The sequence below is a fragment of the Anguilla rostrata genome, chromosome 2, assembly GCF_018555375.3.
Source record: "Anguilla rostrata isolate EN2019 chromosome 2, ASM1855537v3, whole genome shotgun sequence".
Taxonomy (NCBI): Eukaryota; Metazoa; Chordata; class Actinopteri; order Anguilliformes; family Anguillidae; genus Anguilla; species Anguilla rostrata.
This window is the reverse complement of record NC_057934.1, coordinates 13208505-13234144: the sequence shown is the minus strand read 5'-3', so window position 1 is coordinate 13234144 and position 25640 is coordinate 13208505. Positions and strand designations below refer to the sequence as shown.

Genomic DNA, 25640 nt, shown 5'->3' with positions numbered 1-25640 from the left:
TAAAGCTGAGACTCTTCACAGGTAAAAAACAAAATAACCAGGTGATCCCCTTGCCAAAAGGAGGGCTGAAATTGACACCCCAGATTGACGATTATGGTATAATCCTATGACTGCCCATAACAAGTCAAACAACTGCTAATGCTAAAGTGATAGTATTTTCTAAATCCATAAGGAATCAATCAACTCTTTGTACATAGGCTAGGAAAAGTCAATGCATTATTTCAATTGAGCTGAAAGCATTTACAGGAGCACATGAGAACGAATATTTCTATGTATGTAAATAAAATTTTTTAAAAGTGCTGTTTTCCACCCTTGGTGGCGCTACAGAACCACTTCAAGATTGCAATTTTCAAATACTTATTTCAGAAGTACGCTCATATCCAGTACACAGCAAAATTGGTATGGGTGGTAGTGGAATTACGCTTGTGGTCCATGACAAAGTACCCCCCAATGTGCTATGGCTCACCCTTGGCGCTTGGCCCCCGACATCACTGCTTGCAGCTATATTTTCTTGTTTGCTTCTGACAATTAAGCAAACAGGTGGTGGAATAACAATCACAAGCAATTGTACTTTGCCAGATGGTGTCCAGCTATGCAATGTAGAGCCCAAATATCTCCTAACCATCAGCTTCTGTGCTTCAAAAAACAGTTTTTTCACCTGGTTTTGGGAAATAAGCCTATCATTTTAATTTGAAATTGCTATAAATGGGTTGAAATAAAGGGAGGAGATTGACAATAAAAAGGACACATTTGCAGCTTTTGAAAAGGTAAAAAAAAAAAAAAACTTACTTCCAACCATGATTGCATTGATCCATTTATTATACAATTGAATATGAATGTTCTAGCCTATTCAGGTTATATGTGGGCTATATTCAGCCCATACTCGTGGAGCTACTTGCTTACACCTGGCAATGGCAAATGTTCTTACAGTTACAAAATGCGCATTATTTTACGGAAAAGTAGCCTATATACTTTGTTGTACGTCGCTCTGGATAAGAGCGTCTGCCAAATGCCTGTAATGTAATGTAATGTATTATTTTGCATAAACTTAAACATCAGACATTTTATAATATTTTTTTTTATTAAAAAGCATAAGAAAACACAAATAGTATATTACTGAAAATAAAGCCAATCTATGACTTGCCTGCGGTCTAAATGGTATAAAAGAGCCTCTATAGATTTTATATTGTGTAGTGACTGGACTCATCGCTCTTAATGTGGTCAATTTTTGGTCAGTTTAAAGATTTTTTACAGAAATGGCTAGGCAATGAATACAAGAGGGGAAATTTGCCACGACTCTGTAGAACTGCAGCGTGGGATTCTGTTCATAGTCTTGTTTGATTCATCCGCCAGGTGGCGACAGAAATGCCAAAGAAACATCTGTACAGTCGGATATAAAAACCAGGAAAAACGGGAAGCGTTAACTGTCGCGTAAACTGGCCTTCGAGAGCGGACCACATTGGTAGGAGCAAGGAGTAAACGGGGATCAGGAGGTAAAAATCTGCTTGTGATTGCGGTCGCCTGCTATGTATAAACAGCGTGCGTGAAATGCTTGATGTATTTTCGAATGCCGTTTATTTCAATGGTCAGTAATAGCTCTTACCTTTGCATTCATGGGAGAACAATCTAGAAATTTCCTTAGGCACTCACTGTAGCTTGCTGTCGTCTACGTGCACTGATTTTTTTCTTTTACATCACAGACTTTTATATGGCATGGCATGCTTGTATTTCTTAATCATAACTGATGAAAACTGCAGGGATTTATTTGGCTAACGCTATTAAATAGTTAACTTGTCTGGGTGGTGTTTTCGACAGATTAGGATTTCCTTGGCATTCCGATACTGGGAAAAGCATGAAAAAGTTTTTTAAGATACTTGTATTTGCCAGCTGCAACCCTGGGAAATACGTTATTGTTGTTATGATCTGAATATCTTTTCGCGAGGAAGCGTCTAAGAATATGCCATGTGTGGTGTCAATACAGCGTAAACAACTTGTGGGTTACAGTCAGTTTCACTCTCTAATGTGATACTTGGAATAATAGAGGTAGTGACCTCCAGTTAGTCGCTGTATTAACGCTGTCCACTCATTAACGACTAACCCGCTGCGCTGCTAGTGTACAGGCTACTGTCATATATGCGCATTATTTTACGGAAAAGTAGCCTATCTGTATCGAACATGTAAGCTAATTTAAATCACAGCAGAAAACTGGTTTCATTAAATTATTTGATGTTGTTGTGGGAGCTGTTTTCTGTTTTAAAAATTTACGAGCACATTTAGGCTAAACTTCAGGTCCTGCAGTCCTAAAATTAAAACGCATGCATTTGCATTTCATCCAAAGATGAAAGTTCAGGCGTCGGTCACATATTTTCTGAGAACATGTTGGAAACTGGGGGCTATCGCCAGCTATTCCGCTCCCATCCTGAAACCGTGCAGTGGGGGAGGGGTAGAGACGTGGCAGTCACCCCCCTAATCTCCGCATGAATGGCTCATCATCTACAAGAGAGGAAAAGTTTTCCAGCTCACCCGCTCTTGAATGACGTTTGTGCGCATCATATAAAACGCCTTAACTGTCGGTGTGTGTCGAGTTTTGCTGTTTAGGTCTACTATTGGAAAGAATAGTCTTGTTTTTAGAACAATAACGTGATGATTATTCGCGTCGCAGAAAAAATGGTTCAGAATGTTATGGGAATAGGCTATATATTGTTAATAGAGAAAAAAATAGAATGTATTCTCGACTTTAGGAGGAGTGGAGTAGCGTTAGCCACATTCGAGCAAGCATTAGAAGTTGTATATGGGTTTCGGGTGTTAATACAAGTAGGCCAGATGAAATATATATCGGATATGTCTGGCACCATATAGAAATACATTTAAATCAGTTCGGCTGTACTAACGAAAAATGTTAAGTATCCGGAAAGGAGGCATTATTTTAACCTGCTTCATGTAGGACTGTTATAGCATTTCATCACAGATCGCTGTGTGCACTGCGTGGCATGTACGTTCTGTTTTTAGTTTTGGTACTTCTGACCGCAGTGTTTCCACATGGTGTCATATTTTACGCACAGGCATTTGACTTGTAATCTGTTTATTTAAGGAACCAACATTTTGGCTTTTCGGGAAAAATGGCAGGCAGTGAATTGAGCTGGCTTGGCCCATAGTTGGCATATGCCAATGTGCTAACTGCTGCCTTGGGTCAATGAAGGTAATGCGTACCTCTCAGGAATGTAAAGTGTCCCAGGCAGAGAGGAGACTGAATCCATTGGAAACGTGTTCAGACCAGCTCTCAATATATACTGTAGTGTCATGCAAAAGAATAGGAAGAGTGAAATTTATTTTTTGCAATATACTTAAGGCATTAACAATACAAATTTAATTCCATGAAATAAAATCTGATTGTCTGTACTTTTGTATTCATCTTTTAATCTCAAATCCAAATAGCAAAAATAACAAATTTCACTCTATAAATTTGACTCTATACTGTGTAAAATTCTTGTTTCCTTATTATTATTACTACTACTACTACTACAATAATAATAATAATAGTATGTGGTGATAATGTTAAATCTGTGTAAATGTTTACTTTCAGTAAATCAACTGACAAAATAAAACAGACACAAGAGAGAACTAGAGAACTCGGAGGGGCTAACTACAGCTTGGCAGAAGGTCCATGGTGAAGGGACCATGAATTAACCCGGTGCAAATGACCAAAGGAACCATGCATTTCATCACCAAACCCTATACAAACCTGAGGTTGTTGTCATTAGGCAGCGATTGATGCCTTGAATGTAGGTATTGTTTAAAGTTGTGCACTGTCTGTGCTAAGAAGTACATTTTTTCATGTAATTTATTCGCAAACACTAGAAACGCCACTGAAAGTCTCTCAGTATGTCTGCATTCTGGAATGCAAATGACCTCAGCTGTTCCCCAGAAGCTCGTTTAGTTGAGTGGACATTACCCAACCCGATATCTCGCGTGACTCTCCAAAAAATAAATAAGTGGAGGCCACAGTTCTATGGTAAGGAACTATAATAAAACCATTTTGGTAAATATATCACTTTTGTGCTTTGTTAAATGGGCCAAAAGCTTTTCTGTTAAGAGGAATTGGCCCTTATTTTGAAACAAAGTAAATGATCTTCTGTCTCAGGTTTTCTGTTTTCTAATGTGTCTTTGGAAGTTTTTTTTTTTTTAAATGTAAGTGAGGTTATATGACACAAAATGCATTTAGATAGACCACTCAGCATGAGGTAGGCAACTTTACAAATGGACTAAGGCCAAATGAACTTAATCTCTACATGTTTTGGAGTCAATGCCTCCTTGTCTTCAGTGTTTCCTCGAAGAAAATGTTCTGCAGTTTGCATTCCTTTGCAAGCGACCAGAGGAATCAATACGTATCCAGATTGAAAAGAATGCATAGGCCGAACTTTTGGGCCAGTCCGTTAATGTGTTTAAGGTGATTGATACATTGTGGCTCAATGCATGCAGGTATATAGCTGTATTGTGCTGTAGCCCTTGTCTCTTAGCCTACTTCTCATTACAATAGCTAGGTGTGTCTTTGTGTGCTTAAATGTCTGGCAAACTTAAACAATTGCTTAAACATCCATTACAGGAACTGTGTGCTGACAATAAATCTGCGTGGATCTTGAAGTCACATCAAGAATGACCGTCAAAATACAGTGTGTTTATGTGTTATGGTATGATGACCATTCTTCAATGGGTAATATTGCCAATATTTCTCAGGCTTGTATATTTCCATTTTTGATTAGGTTGAACCTTGCAAGTCCTTGCTGGTCTCACTTTGAGTGAGATTGCAGTTCACATCACGTCTCGCATTCCTGTGTCTTCTGCGAAAGTCTATTGCCCTCAGTCAACATTAGTCAGGACAGTCCATGGGGGGGAGGGGCTGGGGGGGGGAGTTGGTGGGTAGGGGTCCTGCCTACTGGAAGCTGGCAAATGGAGAGAGGAAGTAGAATCTGTCAGGATGGCAGATGCACCCTCATTGTAAAAGTCTGATCCTCAAGCCCAATGTATCACGCATGGCTGCCCCATGCTGTGTGATAGACACAGCTCTCCTGCTCTTAGGCAGCTTAACTGCATGCCGTAAATATTTAGGCCGCTGGGATGGCCAGAGGAGAAAACCAGTGATAGAGCGGGAGAAGTACCATCTGTGAAACTTCTGCTATGGCTTTGAAGAATTACACATTGCGAATTTAAAGTAGAAAATCTACGGAGCCTACATTCAACATGCACAACACAAGTTCTGACGGCGTCATTTTAAGTCTAGATAGAGCTTGGTCAGATGCTGTAGGCTTTTTTTAAAAAACGATATTGCCTCAGAAAAGGAGGCTAGTGACACTGTATGGCCAGAAACAAGTAGTAATTTTGCAAACCTTCATTATAGCAGGAAACATTCTTTAATCTGCATAGGAACACTCACTTTTCCTTCAATTGCTCTTAAGAGTAGCACCTTGTACCCATACCCAGCTCTGGACAGTAGTGTCTTTTTGGGCCTAGTTTACTTTTTCTGTGTATGTTGCATATAATGAAAACCAGAAATATCCAAAAGATGTTCTTGCCCCTCATAATTCTGTTTTAAATATAAACAATACTGACAATTCACAATTGATAAAAATGGCAATATGATAAATACAAAATTTGTTTACAGTAACGTGGATTTGACAGTTGCTGTTGAACCGCTATCCTTTGTCATAGCCGTGTGTTAAATACAGAACCAGGAAAGTAGCTTAAATACTGTAAAAAGGGGAACTAATCAAAGAGGAATAAGAACCAAAAACTGCTGATCATCAAGGTTTCAGTGTCCACATTTTGGTGACCGTTCTACAAAGCCCTGCTGAATAAGTGCAATTAAGGGCAAAGAGAAGCTATGACAACTTGTTGTGAAGTGTTCACCTGTTTAAGGGGGTATTGCATCAGTTTTTTTTAAAGGGGGGCGGGGGTGTTCCTTTATTACGCTGGATTTTTTGGATTCAGCTGATACTATTCTCCCTTGAGTGGTGTGTTTATTAATTTTTTTTACCCACACCCTGTTTGGTGTTTTATGTTTAAAAAGTAGCTATAGTGTGAAATGTCAGCGTTCATTAGCATGCCTTTTTTGGGCCTGTGTTGTTACTGTAGCGATATTTAGCATCAGTGCTAAGTGCATACCATTGGTCTCTGATGTCATTGGTAGTTTCTGTGATTCTGTCCTCTCTGTGTCTCCTTGAACTATTTTATCTGTGATGGCAGTGAGGCTTTATGAAATGGGTGTATTTATAATGTCCTGTCAGTGGCCGTCTGGTTTTGACCAATCACAGTGTTTTCAAATGCAGAGCCTTTAACAGTTGGTTGAAAAGGAAGGCACGTGGTAGATCTCATAAGGGAATACAAATATTTGTCCAGTATGTGCTTACTATTAGTAAACAAACTGGATCTAGTAGGCAAATACGCTGTGCTGCTAGCTTGTTCGTCTCTTGAAATGGGCTATTGATTTTTTTTTTTCACTCTTCCTTCGGTGAAATATGATCTTAGGCTCTGAAAATCACACCTTGCTTTGGTTACATTGTTTCATGATGTTCCTCCACAAAATGGGTCATATTTTATTTCAAAAAGAAAAATATGTATCACAGACCCCTCTTTGAAATTTGCTCTGTTTGTGTAATTCATTTTGAAAAGGTTTAAAAGAAATGGTTCATCTGCTGCTATAATTAATGCATTCATCTGCGTAGAAATGTTGAATACTTTTCTGCAAATACAAATATGCCTAATGCAGAGGTTTAATTTAATGTCTAGCATATATAAAATTTCAAATGTACGCTGTCTTATCTATAAATCTTCTTGCTTTTAACAAATGTAGGCTATCTTAGTTCATTTAGACCTGACCTAGGCCTTTATAATTCAAGTACAGTTGTAATGTTTGAACTCAAACTATTTCTGGTAGATTTGAGTCACTTTACCTTCCAGTAATGTTCCTGGTGAACTCCCTATTTTGTTCACTATGCTGATGGGTCATTAATAGTTTTGTCTCCTCCGAACCTTAAAGCCTTAAGGCAGGGGATGCCAGACCCAAACTCCAGACCTGGAGGCCGTGGTGCCTGCAGGTATTTGTGGTTTCCTTATAGTCATCATTTTTTGAGTTCACAAGGCATGCTGGGATAGCTGCCCACTCAAGGCAAGCCGGCGAAGCGACCGGAAGGTTGGGGAACGTGACACGATAACCAGTCAGATTAAAGATCTGACATGTAAATTGTCCCCCATTTAAAAAAAATTATTACACCCACAAGCTACCAGTTGTGGGAGAGGAGAGCGATTCCTGGTGATCTCATCGGAGGATGTGTGGCTTTCCCCTAAGGCCTTGAGAATAAGGAGTGTGGACTCTTTAAAGACTTTGCTGAAACACACCGAAAACCAGCAGGCACTGCAGCCCTCCAGGACCGGAGTTTGACACCCCTGTCTTGAAGTGTAATGTGTGTGTGTGCACATAAAAGAAGGCGTGTTCCTTACAGAGGCAGATAGTTTGCAGGTAGGCCTGTCCCTGCCTGCTCTTCACAATCAGCCAGTAAAGACTGGGATCCAGTCCCACCTCGTTTCAGAACACGCTGAGGCGTTGGCACCGATGCCAAGATTGTGCCACCCACAGCCTCTGTCCTCTCACCTCTCCGTGGTTCCTGACAGGAGGGTACTGAGACGCCGTTTCCACAGTTAGCGGTTCCTATTCCGTATCTCTGTGCCCTTTTGTTTACCTGCGGCCCGGGCTTGCCTTTCCTGTCGCCAGCCGGCCTTTGACACGTGCAGATTGCTCACCCTGGTCAACAAAGGAAGGGGCTGTTCGCAGGGCGGTCGTCTGGAGCGCGATTTCCTCTCCAACTGGAAGCATAAAGAACGTGCGGACTGACAGGCCTACTGCGCTAGGAACCGTGACCGCTTCCCGCAGGCATGAAACAGTGCAGCTTCACTTCGCTCAAAGAAAGTCAGAGACTGAAATGTAAAACTGAGCGCACTTCAGTAGGAGCGGTGAGTTGTGTTTGAAGTGTAAAACTGAGTCCACCGTACTTTAGTAGGATCGGTGAGTGTTTTTGAAGTGTAAAACTGAGTCCGCCATACCTCAGTAGGAGCAGTGAGTTGTGCTTGAAGTGTAAAACTGAGTGGGGGTACTTCAGTAAGATCAGTTAGTGTATTCTGAAGTGTAAAACTGGAGGAGTATAGGAGTCGTCCACTTGCTGGGCTTCTGGAAATTTGTGCCCTTGGGGCAGTGAAAGCACTCGTGTGCCACCCCTGCTGCCACCCAGCAGTGAGAGCGTGCGTCGACACAGCGGGCTGAGGAAGAGCGCGGTGCTGCGGCCATGTCAGAACGTGCCCGCCGAACGGCGAGCGCCTCGGTGTCGGCGGCGTGCCAGCTTCATCTCTGTGCCAGTCCGCGCCGCCCGCAAGCCGCCGGTGACTTTGGGCCGAGCTGAAGGCTGCGAGCCCTGGCCTCCGTTCCACCCGAGTGCTGCTGTTATTTTCTCCCTCTCGTACGCGGCGTCCAGTTAGAATTTTCCATATGCGGCCCTGGATGAAAAGTAGGACGCATGCCTCTGGCTGCTGTTGCTCACTGGGTCCAGCAGCTGGGAGAGTGCGAGGGGGGAGGTGGAGGGGAGAGAGGGCTTGGTGAGTTCTCACAGATCCTCACAGCGCCCTCTGCTGTGCTGGAGGGTCCAGCAGACGTAACTTAAAGGCAAGGGCCAGGCACATGTTCGGCAATGTGGCAGGGCTCGCTTTTGTTTGCATCACCGGAGGTGTGGTGCTGTGGCTAAAGCGGCCTGCTGTTTGAGCCATGGGGACAGGCTGATGTGGGAGGAACGTTTCTGTTTCTGGAAACCAGATTCTCCCCTCCCCAAGATCTTCACTGTACATCTCAGAAGTATAAACAAATGAGTGAAGGCTAAAGGTTCAGTCTGAACTGTGTCAGTGAAGGTTAGAGTGAACTCCCTCACTCGTCTGTTTTTATTCAACAGCAAGCTTCAGATGTCTACTATCAGGGCTCAAATATTTGTAACTTTCCTCTTCCCTTTCTCTCTCTTCTTCTCCCTCTCCTTTTCTCTCTGTTTCTGTTTCAGTTTCTGTCTCTAAAGGTTCATATTGAAACAAATCATTAGCATTTAAGGAATTAACCTAAGCTGCGAAGGCATTTTGGAACATAATTTTGCTTCTCTCCCTTCTGACGCAAACATTTCGCAATGTGTCTCCAGCTCAGCAAATTCCTAAGTGCAGAGTCAGGAACACCGTGCTCTCATGTCCTTTCTCTCTGTTTTTCTGTCAGAAAATGGAGTCCCAGCACATCTGGGTCGTGGTGGTACTGAGCTGTCTGCTCTACAGGTCGTTGGCTCACGACGACTTCTTCACCTCCATCGGTAAGCTCCTGTCGTCCTCGCCCTGCTCCTCCTGGGTTTCTCCCCTCCCTAAAAAGCCTCAGTTTGCCTGAATGTCTGTTTGGCTTGTGCACAGTGCTGGTGTTCTTCGACGACCATGTTTTAGCATTCTGAAGCCAAATGGAAGCTGGTCTCCTGTGACGTTGCCCTGTTTTAGCATTCGGAGGCTAACAGGAAGCTGGTCTCCTGTGATGGTGCCCTGTTTTAGCATTCGGAGGCTAACAGGAAGCTGGTCTCCTGTGATGATGCCCAGTTTTAGCATTCGGAGGCTAACGGAAAGCTCTCCCGCGCTCCACCTGAAGCAATGCTGGTCACATCAATAATATTGACAGTGTGTAGGCCACCGTCTGCTTCCTTCTTCACATCTCTGCCCACAGTCCAGCCCCTCAGAAAATTCCTACTGTCTCCTTTTGTGTGATTGTGTGCAAGTAAAAGAGAGACTATGTATTGTATAGTAGATTATTTTCACTTATTAACGTTAACGTTAGTAATAATGCTGGTATGTTTTATTCTGTAGTTACTGTTGCTTTTATTATATCTTATGATTTACCTCTCCTTGTAAGTCCCATTTGTAAAATGAATGCAGTGTAACGGTCTCTCTACTGGTGGCTGTACCATCCAGGTCAGATGACCGATCTGCTTTATACCGAGAAGGATCTGGTCACCTCCCTGAAGGACTACATCCGTGCTGAGGAGAACAAGCTGGAACGGGTCAAAAAGTGAGTGTTCACACACGCACACACACACACACACACACGCGTGTGCGCACACACACTAACACATGCACACACACGAACATACACACACATTAGCGCTAATATAGAGATGCGGGCATGTTCAGTTGGCTGGTTTGTTAGTTCTTGGCACTACATTTGAAAACAGCATCTTATTTGAAAAGAGGGCGTGGGCTTCAGTTTGAATAGCCTAGTCCTTCTCTTTTATGTCGAAGTAACGAGACACTGCCTTACCATCTGAGCACCACAGATTTTACCATAGAGGGCAGAGGTCTGCCAGTGTTTGTGGTGTTTTCCCAATATATTTACGATGGCCCATCTGAGACCATTCTCATTTAGCTTTAAGTTATCATGAATTTCTAATTTGAATGTGATGTTTGTGTGATTTAATATATTTGAACCTCTGTAAACCAGTGCAGAATCTGTTCAGTTGGATATACAAAACATCATAAAGTCAGTGGTGCTCAAAGTTTGTGGTTGAATTTGCATTGTTTGGATGTCCAACCAAACACTTTCCCTTGTTGTTAATTTCCTATGGAAAATTTTGCAATTTTGTTTTATGATAAGACACAAAAAATGAAAAAATCAATTAAGTCTTCATATGAGGTGTGTGTCTGTGTGCGTGTGTGCCTGTGCGTGTGTGTGTGTGTTCGTTCGCAGGTGGGCAGAGAAGCTGGACGTGCTGACAGCCACGGCCGCACAGGATCCTGAGGGTTTCCTGGGTCACCCGGTCAACGCCTTCAAACTGATGAAGAGGCTGAACACAGAGTGGGGAGAGCTGGAGAGCCTGGTCCTGAAGGATATGTCTGATGGTAGGAACTGCAGCTATGTGTGTGTGTGTCTGTGTGTGCCTGTGAGTGTGTCTGTATGTGCTTGTATGTGTCATGTGTGTTTGTGTGTGCCTGTGTCTGTGTCAGTGTCTGTCTATGTGTGTGTGTGTGTGTGTGTGTGTGTGTGTCTGTCTGTCTGCATGTCGGTCTGTGAGGCTGCCCTCACCCATCGCTTGTGTTTGGGAGCTGGGAACAGCTTCTGTTCTGTTTAATCAGTGTGACCCCATCACAAAGGCCGCTGCCCACACCATCCCTCTAACCTCGCCCTCTGACCTCTCCAGGCTTCATCTCCAACCTGACCATCCAGAGGCAGTACTTCCCCAATGACGATGACCAGACCGGGGCTGCCAAGGCCCTGCTCAGGCTGCAGGACACCTACAGGCTGGACACCGAAACCATCGCCACCGGCAACCTGCCTGGTGAGGGGCTCCGGGGGCTGGGACTGCGGGGGGGAGGGGGTTGGGCTGGATGACAAGGGCAGCCTGGGAGCATGTGGTTAGAGCGCCCGACTTCAAACCTGAGGGTTGTCAGCTTGAATCCACAGAGACCGGTGTTTAGTTTCTTAATTGCACTAATAAAATGCACTGCTGTGTAAACGGCCTCCTGAGTGCTTATAATTTAAGTATTGTAAGCACTGTAAAGTTTCTCAGCATGTGTGTAACCTCTTGAAGAAATAGCATATGTCATTTGATTAATGCCTTGTCATCATATTCAAACTGCCTAACAGTACAGTAAAATAAAGAGGAGACATTTCAGTGAAGAGTTAAGCCATAGCATAATTTGCTAGCAGAAGTAAACAGAAAAGTGATTACATTTTGGTACAGCGATTAAATAATAGTGTTGAAATGATAGTGATGGGTGAAGTGGAGATCCATATGATGGTATAAAGTTGGTTCTGAAAGCGTGTGTGTGCGCATTCTTTACAGGCCTGATGTACAAGAGCTCCCTGACGGCAGAGGACTGCTTCGAGCTGGGCAAGATCGCCTACTCGGAGGCGGACTACTACCACACAGAGCTGTGGATGGCCCAGGCCCTGAAGCAGATCGACAAGGGCGAGGAGTCCACCCTGGACAAGGTCACCGTGCTGGACTACCTCAGCTACTCCATCTACCAGCAGGGGGAGCTGGAGAGGGCCCTGGAACTCACCAAGAAGCTGCTCAAATTGGGTGAGTCCACTGTTGTCAGCTGCACTACATTTTGAGTCAGGTGGCCTGTCGGGCAGCTCGTACTGCAAAAACACTGTGTTCCAGTGTGTGGATTCTCTCCACGACATGCCAGTGCACATGATTGGTTGCAGGGCCAGGGAGGGAGGGTCTTAGCCAGTGGGGCTGCACTGCTGGGTTGTATGCACCTCATAAAGAGTGATTCCTGTAGTCCCTCTGTCAATAAACAGGCTTAACTGTGACCTGTGGTGTCAAGCCCCATTGATATTTACTGGTTAGACGTTCTGCGCCCTTGACCTTTGATTGTGACTGGAGTTCAGTGGAAGGTCCGTCAGGGTGAACTCCCGCCTTACGTTTCCGTAGACCCCGAGCACCAGCGCGCCAAAGGCAACCTCAAGTACTTTGAGTACCAGCTGGCCAAGCAGAGGAAGGCAGAGGCGGAGCGAGGCACCAATCAGAACGACAGCTTGCAGCGCGAGAAGAGAGACAGCGACGGGAAGAAGGACCGGACGGCGTCCCAGATCCCCGAGAGGCAGAAATACGAGAAGCTGTGCCGGGGAGAGGGGCTCAAACTGGTGAGAGGCTCCGCGCTCCCGCCCACGCGCAGACAGGTGCTGAAGCTAATGCGTGACATCACTAATGGATGACATCACACAGAGGAACTGGTCCACACTCATGCGCTGAGAGAGTGAAATATCTGAACGCATGCATGTACAATAACATACATTAGTGTGTGCACATGCACAGAGACTGTGAAATATCTGAACGTATGCATGTACAATAACATACACTAGTGTGTGCATGTGCACAGAGAGACTGAAATATCTGAACGCATGCATGTACAATAACATACACTAGTGTGGACACACACATGTGTTCATGCATGCGTGTGCTTAATGCATCTCTGGCCCTAGTGCCTCTAGTCTCGGCAGTAGGGAGCTGTTAGCAATGCCCTCTGTATCCACTGGCAGCTCTCCTGGGCCAAGTCTTTTTAGACGGCAGTTATTTTTAGCGATTTGTAAGCTTGCCCTGGTGCCCCGCCCACTAACGCCGCCAATGCAGGGCAGTCTCAGAGACCAGCGGGAACGCCGGCCGCCGCGCGTTTCTGAACTCTGGGCGCAGTTACGTCCTTCCTGTCTCCTCTGCTCACCTCCCCCCCCTACCCCCCCGCCCCCCTTCCGACAGACTCCCCGCAGGCAGAGCCGCATGTTCTGCCGCTACTTCAACAACAACAGGCACCCGCGCTACCTCCTGGGCCCCGTCAAGCAGGAGGACGAGTGGGACCGCCCGCGCATCGTCCGCTACCACGAAGTCCTGTCCCACAGCGAGATCGAGAAGGTGAAGGAGCTGGCCAAGCCCAGGGTGAGTTCCGTTCCCGCGCACCAGGGGGCGCCGCGACTGGGGACGGAGGTGGGGCAGGGGTGGTGGCGTGTTCAGCGCCGGGGCCCGGCAACAGGGCACAAAATGTTTTATCCTCTGGCTGAAGCGGTGAACGGCGCTATGTAAGAGCGCTCTTTCTGCTTTAGGTGTCCGTGCGTGTGTGAGTGAGGCTACAGCCCGTTCACTGTATGTACGCCTGGGCTCTGAGAGATATGGGTCAGAACCGGACCCGTTCTGTAGCACGGTGGTTCCCTACCCTGGTCCAGAAAACCTTCCGTACTGTGGGGTCTCACTCCAACCCTAACAAGGCGCACCTCATCCAACAGCTAAAGATCTCTTCGAGCTGCTGATTAGTGTAGAATCAGGTGTGCTGAATTAGGGCTGAAATGTAACCCTACAGGACGGCAGGTGTCCAGGAACGGGGTCGGGAGCCGTTGCCGTGGCAGGTCACGGGTGTTAAAACGGTGCTGGGTACCCCCCCGGGGCTTCGTGCATGACGACAGCGCACGTGACGAACGCCGTGTGTGCACGGACGGCGCATGCGTACTCCGGTCCGTGTGTGTGTAGGATACGTGTCCTGCATGCGTACGCTGCATGCGCGTTTGTGTTTCCGCTGTATGCGTTGGGGCCTGGGTGCATGAGCGCGTTGTCCTGCAAGCTGTTTTTGATTGTTTTGCTCAAAGACGAAGACGCACTGTTGCACAAAGCAAACTGTCTGCAGGAGATAGCATCTGGTTGGGTGTGAAAATGTACGAATACGCAGCACGCTCAGTGGACAGAGAGAAGGTTGGAGAAACAGTGACGTTCAAGCATTTGAGGAAAGATGTGTAGGTGGAAGATGAATTTCAGTGATTAAATTCAACTTTTCAACATACTTATCAAAGGCAACTAATAACAACTACTTTATTTGAATATATAAACTGCAGCAGCATTTCACACAAACAAGGTGTGCTATGACAGGAATGTGGACTAAACCAACAGGAAGGCTTGGACTTCAACACACAAGTGCCATATTTGCTGTCTGTGTGGATCCTAGCCTATAATCAGGGTGTAAACCTCTCAGTGTACAAAGCTGCTACGTAATGTCAGAGTAGGACAGAGGAAGCTGTTGGTATTCAGTAGTGTACATAGACAGTTATTATTGGGTGTTGTACAGAGAGACAGCATAGAGTAGTGTTGCAGAAAGATAGTTAAGGGTCAGTGCAGGACAGTGTGCAGAGAAAAGGTGAATATAGAGTAGTACCAGACCTGGGTAAAATACGTATGTGTTTTGGATTCAAATTATTTTCTACAATTTACTGATCTTGTCTGGTGTATTGGAACCAATGAAATGCTCTCAAAATGTGCAAACCCCGCCTTCTGGTCATATCGGCGGGCTTAATTACACCAGGCAACATCAACAGAGCACAGAAAAGCGTTTGAATCTAAAACAAATACGTATTTGACTCTGTGTGTACTGAGTAGTACACACAGACACAAGGTAGGATGGTCTGCAGAGAGAGCCAGAGAAGACTGGTGCCCAGGTAAACGGGGACACTGTGACTGATCTGGGACCAGTGAGTCTGTCAGTCTCATCGGAGCGGTCAGCCACTGCCCCCGGCACGGAGGGAGAGCAGGGGGCGAGCGGTCCGTGTGCGGGTGGGTCGCCCTGTAACCTCTCGGCCCGTTGGCTCCACAGCTGCGCAGAGCCACCATCTCCAACCCCATCACTGGCGTGCTGGAGACCGCCCACTACCGGATTAGCAAGAGGTAAGGTCAAAGGGCACGGTGAGGGGGAGGGGCCTGCAGGCCCTCAGCCACTTCCTCCTGAACACCCAACCCCCCCCCCCAGACCCCCAATGCACCCCCGCTTCTCTCAGAACGCTTACGCCACAGTTCTCCTTAGCAAGAACACAGCGCTCCACCACGGGACCTGGGTGTGCTCCTGTGGTTTTTAGGTTCCCCATAATTGGGACACTGCAGTCTGTCCTTTGCCCATAAAAGCTCAAAATTTCTAAGGGCAGAAAAGGTGTTTATTTTCTGCGGCGTCGTCTACGATTGAACACATACAAGTGTCCCACTGAGGCCCAACCCTGTCAAACATTAACTACAGAAAACATTTGTAAGTCGGTTTTCAGTCAGTGAGTTTGAACATTAGCTACAGAAAGCGGTCAGTCATTCGGTCGGTTCGTTTGAAGTGGCCGAAGGAAGGAAAAGGCAGGGAAGGCAAGGTCACTGCAGCTTATCTGAAGGTGGTGCCTAGACCTCAGTGTTCACACGCTGTCCTCAGTGTTAACACACTGCCCTCAGTGCAGGCTGAGGACCCTGTAGATCCTCATGAAAAGCCATTAAAGAAAGGAAACCGGGAGAGCATAATCCATCCCTGGCTCTCTCTCTCTGTTGTTGCTAAGGAGAAATGGCGCAGCTTTGGATTTTAACACAGGTGGGAAAAAGGTTAATGCCCGTCATTACCTTTTTGTCGCGTCTTTAGTAAATTAACATGATTTGGGGTATAACGGGCGCGGGTGCGGCTGGGCCGCCCCTCCTCTGTTACCGTGGCGTTTGGCGGAGCCGGCTGCTGATTGGCCGAGGGTCCCGCGCTGGAATGGTATGGAGAACGAGACCTGGGAGCGATCCCGGTGGGATCAGCAGCCAGTGACCCTCTTCTCCTCCTCTCTCTCTGTCTCTCCGCTGTGTCCCCCTCCCTATCCCGCCCCTCCCGGAAATAGCTAAGGCGCGCCACCGTGCATGATCCCCAAACTGGGAAACTCACCACCGCCCAGTACAGAGTCTCCAAGAGGTAAGGGGTCAAAGGTCATGGGGCCTGAGCCACCATCTTTTCCCACTCTGCCTCATAACCACACACCCCTCCTGCTCCCCCATACCCTCCCAGCCCTTGTGGAGCCTTGTGCCCATGGGGGCGTAACCTCTCCCTAAACATCCCACAACCACTTCCTGAAGCAGCTGAGCTCACCCCTCATATTCTTATCATTGACGTCTCCACCCTGCCAAGCACCAGAGTTTGGTTCTTTTCTGGAGTTCTGCTCTGTTGTGGAGTTGGCACCGTTCTGCAGGTTCGTTATGTTCTGAAATTGGCTCTGTTATGCAGTTAAGTTTTGTTCTAACCCGCTCTTTTCTGGAGTCGGTTCTGTTCTGGAGTCCACTTTGTTCTGGAGTTCAGTTCTGTTCTGGAATCAGCTCTGTTCTAGAGTTCAGTTCTGTTCTGGCATCAAAACACTGTTCTGCAGTTTTGTTCTGTTCTAGTCAGCTCTGGAGTTTTGTTCTGGCATTTAGCTGCGTTCTGGGGTCATCTCTGTTCTTGAATTGCCTCTGTTCTGGAATTGACTCTCCTCTGGAGTCAGCTCTCTTCTGGAGTTGCCTCGGTTCTGGAGTTCAGTTCTATTATGGAATTGGCTCTGTTCTGGAGTTCAGTTCCATTATGGAGTTGGCTCTGTTCTGGTGTTCAGCTGTGTTCTGGAGTTCTGCTCTGTTCTGGAGTCGGCTCTGTTCTGGAGTTCAGTTCTATCCTGGAGTTCTGCTCTGTTCTGGAGTTTAGGTCTGTTCTAGACTTGGTTGTGTTCTTGAGTTCAGTCTGCGGCAGTTGTATAATACATGGTGATGGCAGTACTGCAGCCTAATTCAAGTACAATTGTGAAGACTGCTCTTGTGCACTTCCTAGATGTGTAGAGCCGTGCAGTACCTTATTATTTAGAGAGATAAAATATCCACCCTCCAAAATGAACAAGGTTGGTCTGGTCCTGGTGTCTGGTAACTTTTAATTTGTTAGCATGATAGCTTATTATTATTGACGAGATACTTGATTATACTGCCAGTTAAGTTGATTTGGTACAATAAAATATAGCTCATTTAGGCACTTTAATGCACTGGTACTGGTTGTATGTGTCTCTGGCCTGTAATTTTGTATGCATTATTGTGTCTGGCTATGTTGCTGTGGATAAGGTCATCTGCTGGATGAATGTAGCGCAATGTAAACATTACGGCTGTGTCGATCCGTGGGCCGGTCACAGTCTAGAAGCTCAGGGAAGAATCTGACACCCTACACCCCGTGCTCTCTGGAAGCGAGGTGGCCTTTCTCCTGAGGAATTTAACCCCCACCCTGGGGCCTGCGCAGACCTGCATGGGGTCCTGCAGTCCTGGACTGCCTGTAGTTCAGTCAGTGCTCCCCAGACCCTCTGCTGCGGAGGTTAAAACCTCCTGTCAGCTTTGTAATCTCACCGTCATTTCTAAACTGGAAAATGTCTTCATAAAACTGACATAAACAACAGTTGGCATGGGGACACCAACAGCCTCTCATGGATGTAGCAGGCTGTGTGTGGGAGGGGCTTCGAGAACAGTCTTGGCTTGTGCCCTAGGGTCCATTGCTGGAAAAGTGCATGGCGCCCTCTGCTGGAGATTATACTGAAGAACACTCACTTCAACAAACATTCTGTAAAATCATGCCATTTCCTTTGATGGTAATAGTGTAATATATGAAGATATCAGAGATTTGGAAAAAAATATTTATTGTTCTGTTGTTCTTGTCAGAAACTAGATTTGTAAGAAAGATTGCTCCTCATACAATCTTTCAAGAGCTGTGTAATTGGCCTTTGAATTGGATAATTATCCAATGATAAAAGCCCAGGTGCTTTGTCATCCTCATTCATTTGTTTTTTGTGATGCCATTTTTAAATATAGCTATAAATAAACACACACACTCATGCACACACAAACACACCTGCACACGCACACACACACACACACACACCTGCACACGAACACACACACACACACACACACACATATACGCACACGGAGAAGCCCTGTGGCTTAACTCTCCCTGCTCATTACTCCCATGCCCAGCTGTCCGCCTGCGTACAGTTGCTAGGTGACTGAATGGGTGTGGTGCTGCGGGTGGATATGACGAACTGTGTGCTCGCGTGCATTTCAGCGCGCATGGTTGTTTCCCTCAGACTGCCCCATGGCTGTGGAATGCGTGTGTGCATGTGCGTGCATGCGTGTGTGTCGTCCACTATCTGGCTATGTCATTTCAGTTAAGATTTTTGAAACCATAGTCAAATCGTGTTTTTTTTTTTTTTTGGACGTCTGCTTGTGTGGAGGTATTGCTCTTATGAAAATACACATGCTCGCACATGTTCTCATGCACACATACACACATACACACGCAACACGCACGCACGCAGATACGCATGCATGCACATGCTCATACATGCTGCACAAAGCTAATTTGCAGTTTGGTGGGGTGAGAGCTTCAGAGCTAACGGGGACAGAGTTTCAGCCTGCGCAGTCAAACCGCTTATCTGTTTGCCACCGAACAGAATAAAGCACACACGATTAAACAAACTGACCCTGCAGCTGAAATAAGTGACACATTCCAGAACTTTCCCTGGAAAGGGCAGAGAGACAGAGAGTGGGTGTGTAGAGCAGGGGGTTAGCCTGTCTCTGGCTTCTTGGGCCATGAACCCTGCCTCTTCTCTTCTGCCTAGTCACTGTAACCACAAGCACACAAACTGCCACAGTGCAGCCTGAGCTCTGGTGGACTCCCTTAAAAGGGCAGAGGCGGTGCCAGGCTCAGGGAGGAGATGCGTGGCCACGCCCCCTGGCTGCAGCTCACATAGACAGGCCAAACCCCTGCAGAAATGTCTGCGCAGCTACATTCGTTGTCATACCAACAGACAACGGGCCAAAATTCCCCAAGCTGATTGGAGATTCTGTCAGGGCCACTCCTTTGGTGTAGACTGATTCTTCCCCCTAGCACACTGACCCTGGATCAGCTTACTGTTTTTCCACAAAAGGGCTGACAGTTATGTCCAGGACCAGTGCTGTCTGGGAGGAAGAAGCACCCAGAGCTGTCACCACAATCTCGCCTCTTTCTCTTTCACACTCTTTTTTTTCCCATTTACTGCTGCTCCTGTCATTAACCATTAAAAGTACATGCTGGATGTTTGCTGTAATTTCACTTTGATTATGAAATTTGTCAATCATAATTTTCCATCACATGTGGCAGTTGCCGGCTGCTCCTGATTGGATTGGATATGACCCAGTTAATGCATAGCCTGTACCTGGTTTTTAATAGCGAACGGGATTTAGGCTAAGCCATCATAATTTTAACAGCCCATGGCATACATTTCCAGCTGTTTCACGCTGCTCAGCAAGGACACTGACCAGTAGCTGCTCCGTGTCCACATTGACTCTGGATAGCTCCTCTTTCACCTTCCCTGTCTGCTTGTGTTTGACTTCATCTGTCCTTGGCGTTGGCACCGCCCCCTGGTGGTGCTGAGCTCTGATTGGTTGTCTGTTCCCGCCCCCGTGGTGTAGTGCCTGGCTGGCTGCCTATGAGCACCCGGTGGTGGACAGGATAAACCAGCGCATCGAGGACATCACGGGCCTGGACGTCAAAACCGCAGAGGAACTGCAGGTGACTGGGGGGGAGGGGGGTATGCTTAAGAATATTTGGTTAAGTTGAGGAAAACTGGGCGCTCGCTTCCGAAATGGCATCTGTGTCCAGAGCATCAAACTCAACATTTTTCCTGTAATTCTGTCTCTGTCTCCTAGGTGGCCAATTACGGTGTTGGCGGCCAGTATGAGCCTCACTTTGACTTTGGACGGGTAAGAAAAAGGCCTGTCTCAACCGGTACTGACACAGGACATTTTTAATGGGTGAATGTTTCAGTTTGAGCGTGTGTGTGTGTGTGTGTGTGTGTGTGTGCCTGTGCGCCTGTGCGCCTGTGCGTGTGGATATCTCTGTGCTCGGGTAAGGACAGATGGATGAAGTCATGGAGTGGATTTGAGCCAGCGTGCTTTTGTGCCCACAGAAAGACGAGCCGGATGCCTTCAAAGATCTGGGCACTGGGAACCGCATCGCCACCTGGCTCTTCTACGTGAGTCTCCCTGACACCTGCCCCCCCCCCCCCCCCATTCTTCCCTTTTTCCCTTTTCTTTCTTTCTTCAGTTTCTCTTACTTTTGACCCTCCTGCTCTTCCCATTCTATTGTTGAGTGTATGTCTTAATATTCCAGCGTGGACTATTAAATGCTGCATATGAATGCTGTACATATATATCACAGGTGTATTCTCCATGCTTCATCTACATACATAGAGCTGCCTTCAGTTCATACTGACATTATGCCTTTCAGTAGTCATAATGAGCAGGCAAAGTGTGTTTACTTTTTGATGGTAAGTATATGGTTTACTGTACATTCCCAGGTCTTTATGTAGTCTAACTTTGTATGGTCATCGCCCACTTTGCTGGTTCCCCCTGCCGCTGTTCCTCTGTAACCAAATTTTTTCTGTTCTTCGCTGTAGATGAGTGATGTTACAGCAGGGGGCGCCACAGTATTTCCAGAAGTTGGCGCTGCAGTTTGGCCTAAAAAGGTAACGTGGTGAACTCTTTGTGTGTGCGCGTGTGTGCGTGTGTGTGTGTGTGTGTTAGTGTGGATTCTCAGGGTGTGTACATGTGTTAGTGTGGATTCTGAGTGTGTGTGTATGTGTGTGTTGGTGTGGATTCTTAGGGTGTGTGTATGTGCATGTTAGTATTGATTCTCAGAGTGTGTGTATGTGAGTTAGCGTGGATTCTCACTGTGTGTATATGCTAGTGTTCACATCCTCAGTATGTGTATGTGCGAGTGATCGCATTCTAAGTGTGTGTATGTGCGTTGCAGGGCACAGCAGTGTTTTGGTATAACCTCTTCCCGAGCGGGGAGGGAGATTACAGCACACGGCACGCCGCCTGTCCAGTGCTCGTGGGCAACAAGTGGGGTGAGTCACCTGTCCCACACGCACTATGAAATGAATACTTATGAGCTCATGAGGATGTGTAATGACAAAGATAGGCCATTCAGCCCATCTAGACTTGTCCTTTGCTGACTTAGAAAGTAAATGGCAGTGTGTCAATTCAAATCTTAAACACTGCCTAAGGGTTTCTGCCTCAGGTGACATCAGGTGACTCTTCACAAGCTAGTCAGTGATATATCACTGTACCTCAGAGCTGAAAGTCATTTTGGGTTATGGTGATTCTAATGTGATTAAGAACATGTCACTTTATTCTTCTCCTTCAGTTTCTAATAAATGGATCCACGAGAGGGGTCAGGAGTTCAGAAGACCGTGTAGCCTTGATGAGACGAACTGATAAGGGGTGTGTCACCCTTCCCTCTCCTCTTCCTCCTCCTCCTCATCCTCTTCCACTCGGCAGATATCGGGCTGTGAACCGTCATCAGCCACTACTGCCGGGTTGCCCCACCCCTCTCTGCTCCGTCCTGCCCCGCCCCACCCAGTCACGTTCAACCCTGAGAGCCAAGCTCATGGGCCGTCGAGTTCGTTTTACCAAAGATCTCTGGAGTAGGGGTGTCCAATCTTATCTGAAAAGGGCCGATGTGGGTGCAGGCTTTTGTTTTAGCCTAACACTAAAACACCCATTTCAGCTAATCATGGTCTTCAGTCAAGATGCTTATGAGCACAATCAGGTGTCTTAGCGCTGGGTTTAAAATGAAAACCTGCACCCACACCGGCCCTTTTCAGATAAGATTGGACACCACTGCTCAAGAGTGTTAGATTAGTGGGTTTGAAGATGCGTGCGTGTGACTGTCTTTGTCGCGTTCTTGCACATGGTGATCTTGGCTGTCACTGCGGGGCTCTTTACGATTTTTAATGACTCCATTGTGGTGAGGTGGCTTCACGCTTTCTCCTTAACCACACCCACAAACACTCCCACACGATGACATGTTTTTGTTCCACTCCATCCCCCATCCAATCACTCCTCCTCTTCACTCCTTCAGATGGCTGGGGTTCAGAGAATTAGACTGTTCTGCCCACTAACCCTTCTCTTCTCTGTTCCCCGATACTGCCCCCCTAACCCCCCCCCCCACACACACACACACACACACACGCACACACACAAACACACAGTTCTCCTGTTTGCTGTCATTCAGTATACATCACTGTCTCTAGCCCCTTTCACACATGCAGCCCGAAACATTACTGAGTTTAATTATCCCGATTAGGTCATGGCTTTCCCTCTTCACTCACAGGTCTCCTATACGAAACTCTTTACGCATCTGACCATTCCGGACAGATGAGGCAACACAGGATGTTTAGCCTCCAAAGCAATGCGTAACATATGCTAATGTTACATTAGCTCATCTTTATAACAGCCAGATATTTCACTGAATAATACCAACACAACACATTTGAAGAGTGATAGTTTTAAGATGGTATCGTCTTTCACCGATATAGCTCGGTATATAATGGTAAATCAATGCTTAAGTGAGGAATTGTTTCGGTAAAATACAACAAACATAATTCTGTTAGTCAAGTTAGATAGCCAGCAGTATCCTCCATTGATATGCGATATTTATCAGGTAGAAATATTGTATATTACACAAGCAGTTCATAAGGGCACAATGCTGTTAAAGCCGTGCCAAGCAAGGACAGTGACGCTGTTTATTCCACTCCTAAAATAAATGTTCAAATTTCCCTCACAATCTGCACAATGCAGCTCCAATATCTTCTATGTGCAATATCTCATTTGTGTTGGAGGGCAGATTCAATAAGTATTTATTAAAGATATTGTGCCAGAAACAAAAGGTCTTGTGTCAGACTGGCATAGGTTTTTGCGTGCTTTTTGTTCACACTAGAGCTGTGGCAAACCATTTAGGTAAATCTTACCAGGTCCTGACCCGGCAGATTGAAGGAACGTCTTGCATTGAAAATGGACTCCTGCTCTGTTCACACATGATGCCGACACAGATGTTGTCAAAACATTTACGGGTTAAGAAGCTTGTGTGGAAGGGGCTACTGTTATCCAGTATAGAGCTCTGTCACTGTTATCCAGTATAGAGCTCTGTCACTGTTATCCAGTATAGAGCTCTGTCACTGTTATCCAGTATAGAGCTCTGTCACTGTTATCCAGTATAGAGCTCTGTCACTGTTATCCAGTATAGAGCTCTGTCACTGTTATCCAGTATAGAGCTCTGTCACTGTTATCCAGTATAGAGCTCTGTCACTGTTATCCAGTATAGACCTGTCACTCTTATCCAGTATAGAGCTCTGTCACTCTTATCAGGTATAGAGCTCTGTCACTCTTATCAGGTATAGAGCTCTGTCACTCTTATCAGGTATAGAGCTCTGTCACTCTTATCCAGTATAGGTTTCTCTACAGTCTCAGGCCTCTGGCCTGACAAGGCCGTACTGGACAGATGGCACAGGAGGGGTTGGGGGTTTCTGTGTGGTTAGCATTAGCCGTAGCACTTCCAGTGTTGTCTTGATAACATGATGCCACCCTGGATCCGGACAGGAACGCCTGTTTGATAGCAGAGATTTAACCAGGCCTTACGGCTATGCCCATTGACTGATTCACTACCACAAAGATGACCGAAGATCGCTTAGCGATAGCGGATGTGGTACAGTGATTTGCTGCAGCGTCAGATTTTCCACCGTCACGTGTGGCTGGGTAGCATTTCCCCACTGAGGTCAGTGTCGCCAGGACTGAGCTGGGAGACAAACACTACGTCTGCTGCCCAGATAAAAGCCGATATTTAACACCGAAGCTACGCCCCGTAGCCTTTGTCGCTGAGGCTAGCTTTGTGTGGGGGCTGCTGAAAACCACAGAGCAGGATTTGATGAGCATGAGTCAGCTTTTCAAAGCGCCTTCCTCTCCACCCTGTTAGCTTGCAGCCTCTGCGGGTCGAAACATTAAAGATACTGTTCTGTGGTCCGTGCTGGTGGTGCTGATGTTACAGTGGTACCATTGTGTGCCCTGACCCGGGTTCTGTTTCCAGGTTCAGAACAATGTGTATAGCAGGTCGAGGGATGCTACGACTGGGGATTTACCCAGGGTTCCAACTCACACATACAGAATTCCATTGTTTATTTCATACGAATGGGTACCCCCAGAAATTTCCAAGGGTACACTCGGATTTGGGAATAACAGTTCTATCCGAACCTGCCCCCTTACCTTCCCCACCCTTCCCTGCCTCGTTTTGTTTATCCTCCAGTTTCCCAGGATCCTCTGTGGGAGAAAGACGCTATTTATGTCTTTGGACATGCAGTCCTTTTGATTTGTATGTTCTGTGAAATGTGTTGAGGATTTTTTGAAGCATTGTTGTTTTCTACTGAAATAAAATTTATGTTGTTGATAGCTGTCCGAGTCATTTCTTGTATTGTCTTTAAAGACCGAGTGGGGTCTTTTACTAGTTGTAGAGGTGATGCAGACTCTCTGACCATAAAGCTGTTTTTTTGGCCACCAGCATACTTTTAGACGACCTTCAGTGGAATGCAACTATGTACATCTGTTATCTTTTTTTGAAGTTTAGTTTATTTTTCCTATTTACTGAAAAGACTGCTGATTTTTATCATCACCAACACCGACCCCACCTAGCATAGTCAGCATTTTTTCCTCCCAATTTTTTTTCCATCTCTTTTTGGAATGTCCAATAATATTTCTAGGCTGAGATGTCAGTTTGGAGAGCAGTCAAACTCATACTCTATGAAACTCATGCTTTCAGCCTCAGTCTGATGCAGTCATGAGCATTATGAGAGCACAGGCAGACTGCAGGTGTTCCATTAACCAGAGCAAGCTGCCAATGTGCTGTTACAGCCAGACAGTGCTACTGACTGATACCCTTCCTCCCTGGGCGGCGCCATTACATATTGCCCTGTGGGCCTGCCAGCAACTGTCAGAACCAGGGCCGGCCCTAGGATTTTGGTGGCCCTTTGGTGGGGGGTAGGGTGCTGTTGGATTTTGTCGAGCGGGGGGGGGGGGAGGTCGCTTGGTAAAATCCTTCCTACATTACATTGTTATGAAATGTTCTGTTGCCATTCCAAATTCATACCGCTAGTTCCGCGATAGGGGATGAATAACATAATTACGAAAATAACGTTATTTACCATAGATAAACATTGGATCGTGTGGCCCCCCCTCGTGGTCGTGTGGCCCCCCCTAGCGCTTATGCCACGGGCCGGCCCTGGTCAGAACTAGCATGGTTACAATTTGAATTAGATACACTACCAGACCATGGGGTGCCTCCAAACATTGGGACAGTGTCTTAGCAGGATGAGCCATCCAGAGTCTGACTAGGTTTTGTGGCCTTTTGCTGGGTAGGTCATGCCTGGATTTGTACGGATGAGTGTATGTAAATGC

At 46.3% G+C, this 25640-nt stretch overlaps 1 protein-coding gene across 5 annotated transcripts; it reads left to right on the top strand.

Moving 5' to 3' along the window:
- Positions 1-1377: 1377 nt before the first annotated feature.
- On the top strand, positions 1378-24636 carry p4ha1a (prolyl 4-hydroxylase, alpha polypeptide I a). 5 transcript variants are annotated; one of them, XR_010328202.1, is made up of 16 exons: positions 1378-1493; positions 9293-9383; positions 10024-10120; positions 10796-10947; positions 11247-11384; positions 11892-12131; positions 12492-12703; positions 13314-13490; positions 15187-15257; positions 19824-19923; positions 20061-20114; positions 20321-20386; positions 20810-20878; positions 21166-21262; positions 21562-23538; positions 23617-24636. XR_010328202.1 is itself a non-coding variant. In XM_064320629.1 (15 exons), exons 2-15 carry the CDS (start codon positions 9296-9298, stop codon positions 21630-21632), a joined length of 1632 nt encoding a protein of 543 aa, XP_064176699.1. In that variant the 5' UTR covers positions 1378-1493; positions 9293-9295; the 3' UTR covers positions 21633-24636. The 5 variants fall into 5 exon arrangements, 3 of the variants coding, with proteins under 3 accessions (XP_064176699.1, XP_064176698.1, XP_064176700.1); XR_010328201.1 differs by having other exon boundaries at positions 21562-23564; XM_064320629.1 differs by lacking the exon at positions 15187-15257 and adding an exon at positions 16217-16287 and having other exon boundaries at positions 21562-24636.
- Positions 24637-25640: the final 1004 nt, after the last annotated feature.